Source organism: Mycetomoellerius zeteki, unplaced genomic scaffold (assembly GCF_001594055.1).
Source record: "Mycetomoellerius zeteki isolate Tzet28-1 unplaced genomic scaffold, Tzet1.0 scaffold658, whole genome shotgun sequence".
Lineage (NCBI taxonomy): Eukaryota > Metazoa > Arthropoda > Insecta > Hymenoptera > Formicidae > Mycetomoellerius > Mycetomoellerius zeteki.
In genome coordinates, this window is record NW_017257673.1 from 129,815 (window position 1) to 135,750 (window position 5,936).

Genomic DNA, 5,936 nt, shown 5'->3' on the forward strand with positions numbered 1-5,936 from the left:
CGTTGAAAAATGTCTTTCATAAAATAAAAAATAACAAATAAATAAGTGTTATAAATATATTAAAAATATATATAATTTATAAGAAATATTAAAGATTAAAAAACTTTAATAACAATTAAATTAAATACAAGTAAACAATAAATGCTTTAAAATTCTTAACATAAAAAATACATAGGTAGCAATAGGGAATAAATAACGTAGTATATTTATGTAGAAAAAAATATTTATTTCATGTAATATATAACAGTCTTGTAATATATGAATCTTGTAATTCTCAAAAGTATATTATATGTTATATTAAAAACTATTACTATTTTGACACAGGAGTATTTTGTCCGTGTTTCACGTAGTATATTTATGTAGAAAAAAATATTTATTTCATGTAATATATAACAGTCTTGTAATATATGAATCTTGTAATTCTCAAAAGTATATTATATGTTATATTAAAAACTATTACTATTTTGACACAGGAGTATTTTGTCCGTGTTTCTGAATATCAAGTAGGTACAGACTTCTGTGTCAATTTGTTTTTGTACTTAAATGCATAATAAAAATATATTATTCCTTTAACGCATAATAAAATTATTTCTTTTATATTATTTCTTTAACGCATAGTAAAAATGTATTATTCCTTTAACGCACAATAAAAATAATTATTCCTTTAAATGCATAATGAAAATACATCATTTTTACTTAAATGTATGATACATGGCCAGATTTGCTGTCATAATATTTACGATTAGATACTGTTGAAAATCAGAAAGTCTTTATATATTTTAATTAATACAATAATCAATTAATAATATTTTCCCGACAATTTTGTACAAAGGAATTTTAATCAATCAATATCAATTTAACATATTATTGAAAGATACACAACATCACTTAAATTTCCTACCGTTAGATCATACTACATCAATACATCTCGTCCTTCACTCCTGCATTCAACGCACACGCGCTCTTATTAAACGCATCACCTTGCCAGCAACTACCAACTCTGATCCGTGTAGATATTAATATTATTATTCAATTACATAATGTTAATTAACAAAACATACAACGCATAAAATTGGTGAGCTCACCCGCACGCCGCTTACCGAGAGTCTAAGAAAAAACGAACGTTCTCTCTCAACAAAACAAAGACTTCTGAGGAAGAGTAACGAATTTTAAGAACTCCAATGTTTCCGATTTTCTCCTTCCTCAAAATGTCAACCTTAAACTAGTAAATAAAAAACAATACTAAACTCGAGCAGTATTACCAACCAACAGATACTGCTACATTTTTACGTTTTTTAAATTTTAATCTTAGCGTAGCAAATTTTTTATACAATTTTGTACGCAAATGGTGACAATTTGGAATGTGATCTGCTGGAATAGCATTAAATTTTTCAAACAAAAAGTTTTGTAAATTTACATTAGGCATCATGTGAAAGTAAAGGCTGTAAATGCTTTGTAATTTTAAAAAAACTTTAAATGTTGATATGTTAACAAAAAATAATGTATTTGCATTATAACATTTAAGTTTAAGCCAAATTAGTTTACAAAATGTAAATTTCAATGATTCTTTTGAACCAACAGATCGTATGCAATCAGAACATGTAAAAATGTATTTTTTACACAATAACCTGCGATATTATATAAGGAATTCATTTCCTTATTATTATATGTTATATTGTTTTTTTAGGCCCAAAAGAAGGAATGTAAAGTAGGAATTTAAAGTAGATGAAATAGATGTAGACTCAGATATTATATTATCTTTTGTACAATTTTTTGTTAAATATTCTAAAAAGCCCCCGGTAAGATATTCATTGTCATCATATTCATAATTTCCTGTTCTTATTTCTTTCATGTACATTGCTATAGTGATAAATTTTAAATTATTTTTTAATTGCAAACAATCCGGAATTACATTTTTGCGACGCAAAAATGAATGTAAGTTCTCTCTGCAATCTTGCGTGAACCGAGCAATAAGTACGAATTGAAAATTACGATCTTTTAAGAGATATTGTACAAGATCATGTCGTCACAATAATCGATGTCGTAGAAAGTATTATTCCTCTTTGTATAGGTTTAAATATATCTTTCTTACCGATTTTTATTTTTTCAAAAGGAGCAATTATTTCACGTAAAAAAGTAATACTCGAATCATATTTTTCTTTGTTTTTTAAACCTAAAGTTACACTACAGTTTCTCGAGGTCATTAATGAAAACCATTTTGATATATTTTTATCAAACCATGCAGTTGTCAAAAATTCCAGGTTACAATTTTCGTCCGATAAAAATTCTAATGATGAACTAACATCTGTTGAAAACACATTCTTTGCTTTATTTACCCTCATTTTACTGAAAATATTATAGCAGTATCTAATCGTAAATATAACTTTTATATATAATATCATTAATATTTAATTTAGGTGTTAAAAGGAAATCTAAATCTTCTTGAGATTAAATTAAATCAATAAAATGAGCAATTTCAACTTGGTTAGATGGTAAATTATATTTTATTACCAAATCTTGGGATAATGTAAAAAATTTGTTATTTATTAACAATTCTTTTAGGTTCTTCAACAAATGTGGTCCGCAATAAAATATAAGCGCCTGTTAGGATCAGACGGATGTAGTGTGTAATTTTTAAGTTCTGAATACCGTTCCACTTTTATTCCACAACATTTCCACAATTTCATATTTCCAGGACCCATGTCGGAGATTACAAAGGTGAAGATCAATTTTTTTAGCTTTGTCTATTATCTGGAAAATTAAATCTTTCAAAATTTCTCCATCAAACGAGTCACCTGTAAAGAAGTAACATACGACATGTTTCCATTTACTAGCTGTATCTGTAATTATAAATGTTAAAACATGTGTAGCAATATCTTTGTCATTAGGAAATGTTATGTTTCCAAGCATTGTTATGTTATGTTTCCGCACTCTTTATCAATATCCTCGAATGAAGAAGATTGAGTTTTAAATTTTAAAAACTAAACATCTAATTTGAAATACCACTTTTAAATTTAAATTTTTTTAATTTTTGTAAAGTGCGGAGGCTTGGAAATGGCATTCTTTGCTGAAGAAGTCCTTCGTAGCCAGCAGTGCCATAAGTTAATTTTAGTTTTAGAGCTCGTTGAATTATATCATTTGATCAACATTTTGCATTGCTTTTCTTTTGCAAGTAGAACCTGAATTTGATTATCAATAAATAGTTTCTTTAAAGCTACTTTATACTTATCGTTGTTAACTCTGTCTCGCAATAATCGATTTTTATATTTCATAATTTCAAATTTTTTGCGTAAGCGAATTAAACTGAGTTCTGTTCTATATTTTTTGTAAGTATGTGATTCATTGCCTGTCAATGTACTAGGTCCCATATTTTCATCTATAGTCATCTATAAATATAAATTAACTATAAATCAACATAATATAATAATCGTAAATAATTTAAATATAATTAATTGCTAATAAATAAATAAATCTAGACCGCTAAATAAATCAAATAATTTGAAAGAACCGAAAATGATCGACACTAGATTAACCGTCGGGAGCAAATCTGGATCTTACTTCGACATTATGGACATCATCTTTTTGTTGAACATTTTGTACATCAATTTTTTCAGATGTAGAGTCGAGATATTCAGTTATCATCTACAGTTAATGCATAATGTAATGTAATATTTGTAAATAAAAAAAGAATGAAATATAATTAATTTTTTATTAATTTTGCTATTTTATACTTACTATTACTTCTTTATCTTGAACATTTTTTTCAGATGTAAAGTAAGAAATTTCATTTGTTATATCTTCTATTATTTTTTCTTTTACATAATAATCAAAAATAGTTGGTATTGCATTTGGTTTAAAATTTTTTTTGTCAGTTCTGTACTCCCACATTTCAGGAGAAAAATGCACCTGTGTAATAAATAAAAATTAACAAAATAGTATTGAAATCACTATTTCTAACATATTATTTTTAACATAATATGCCAGTGTAAGAGCATAACAGTTTAAAGCTTGAAGAATTAATAAAGTTAAAATAAATATAATCTACCTCACACAGCCTACATTTACACAGCACCCTTAATCGGGTTTAACAACATCAATAGTTATGAAACTGGCCAATCACAGTCTTTCCATTCTTCCGAGGAATAGCTATGATTGGCCAATTTTATATTATGGATGTTATTAAACCCGATTAAGGGTGTGTCGTGTAAATGTAGTCATACATAACAATTATTTGTAGGTATTCAATGGCTGCGTTCAGCAGACTCAACAGTTTTGCAACCGTTTTATGATTGTCTGCTGAGATAGGACCATTCTTCTAGATCTAAAAGTATGATCCAATTAGCGCGAAGGAAACTTACAACAGTTGCAAAACAAACGTTCTGCTGAACGCACCCAATGACTGCGTTCAGTAGAACACAACAGTTGTGCAACCGTTTTATGATTGTCTGCTGAACGGTCCTAAACGCACCCAACGGCTGCGTTCAGCAGACTCAACAGTTTTGCAACCGTTTTATGATTGTCTGCTGAGATAGGACCATTCTTCTAGATCTAAAAGTATGATCCAATTAGCGCGAAGGAAACTTACAACAGTTGCAAAACAAACGTTCTGCTGAACGCACCCATTGTCTCAACATGTTTACTCAGCGATCGTCATGATTTCCAGTGAACTAAAAGTACGCTGAGTCGCGAGCAAAACATGTTGAGCAAAATGGCTGCCTCCAGTGTAGAAAACACCATGGAAAACAGCAAGTGTTTATTTGAAGCACAGTATGTGTACAAAAAAATGCTACATATAATATTGTTAATACTTGGGACATTCACCAGAAATTACAAAACGGTACGTATAAATATTAATACAAGAAAATTAAATCATATTTAATTATTTGTGTTTGCATTACGGTTACTACCTTACCCTAACCCTAACCTCTTTGGCTTTCAGTACAAGATTTCAGTTTTTTGAAAGAATCTTTAACTGTATCTTTTATAAGATAAACTCAAAAATTGAGAGTAAAAATAGCTGATGTTTTTTTCTGTTTGCTGCAACAATTCAAAAGTCAAAAATTTGCCCAAAAAGCCGGAATCTCCAACCGAAAACCGAAGAGCCGTGATTCACATATGTGTAGTTATTTCTGTGTATTTATATTTTATATATTTGTAAATTTATTGTTGTCTTGTTAAATTTATTTTCAGTTGATTAGTTCAATAAATATATTTTAAATGTATATAATTTTATTGTTGTGTTTAATTATGCTGATATAAACTTTATTTTTCTAGATGAAAGCTTTAAAAATAAATATTTTGAACAAAATTCTTCGTTTTAATAATAAAACGATAAAACGATAATAAAACGATAAAACGATAAACGATAAAACGCGATAATAAAACGATTTTTTAATAATTTATTAACATACGTTTTAATAAATATAACTGATTTGTAATATATATGCGCTTTTGTACAGCCTCTTGTACTTCTTCTTCTTCTTCTTCTTCTTGTTCTATTTCATGTAAATTTTGCTCTTCTAAATAATCTTCATCATCTATATTCAAATTATCACCATCTATTATAAAATTATGTAATGTACATGCAGCTGCAATCATTTTGTTTCCTAGATCAAAATCTGAGATGTCAAGGTATTTGAGTTTTCTAAATTTTCCTTTCAACAGCGCAAACGATCTTTCAATCCTTGAACGAATGCAACTTAATTTCGTATTATATCGTATTTGTGAGACTGTTAGATGACCATTGTCCTTATATGGTGTCATCAGATTCATCATCAGTGGATATGCTGAATCGCCTATCAAGTGCAGCTGTCATGGTATAAAACGTAACCTTACATTCGACATATTTTCAAATAATGGACTTTGTCTGAATACTCTTGCATCATGCATTCTACCTGGCAAATCAATAAAGCAATCTATAAATTTTCCCCTATGAT

At 28.2% G+C, this 5,936-nt stretch overlaps 1 protein-coding gene across 1 annotated transcript; it reads right to left on the minus strand.

The window, feature by feature from the left end:
- Window positions 1-3,051: 3,051 nt before the first annotated feature.
- Window positions 3,052-3,759, minus strand: LOC108728904 (uncharacterized). The gene is made up of 3 exons (XM_018457718.1): window positions 3,736-3,759; window positions 3,559-3,642; window positions 3,052-3,386 (listed from the first exon to the last, which is right to left on the minus strand). Exons 2-3 carry the CDS (start codon window positions 3,640-3,642, stop codon window positions 3,135-3,137), a joined length of 336 nt encoding a protein of 111 aa, XP_018313220.1. The 5' UTR covers window positions 3,736-3,759; the 3' UTR covers window positions 3,052-3,134.
- Between the last annotated feature and the right edge of the window lie 2,177 nt (window positions 3,760-5,936).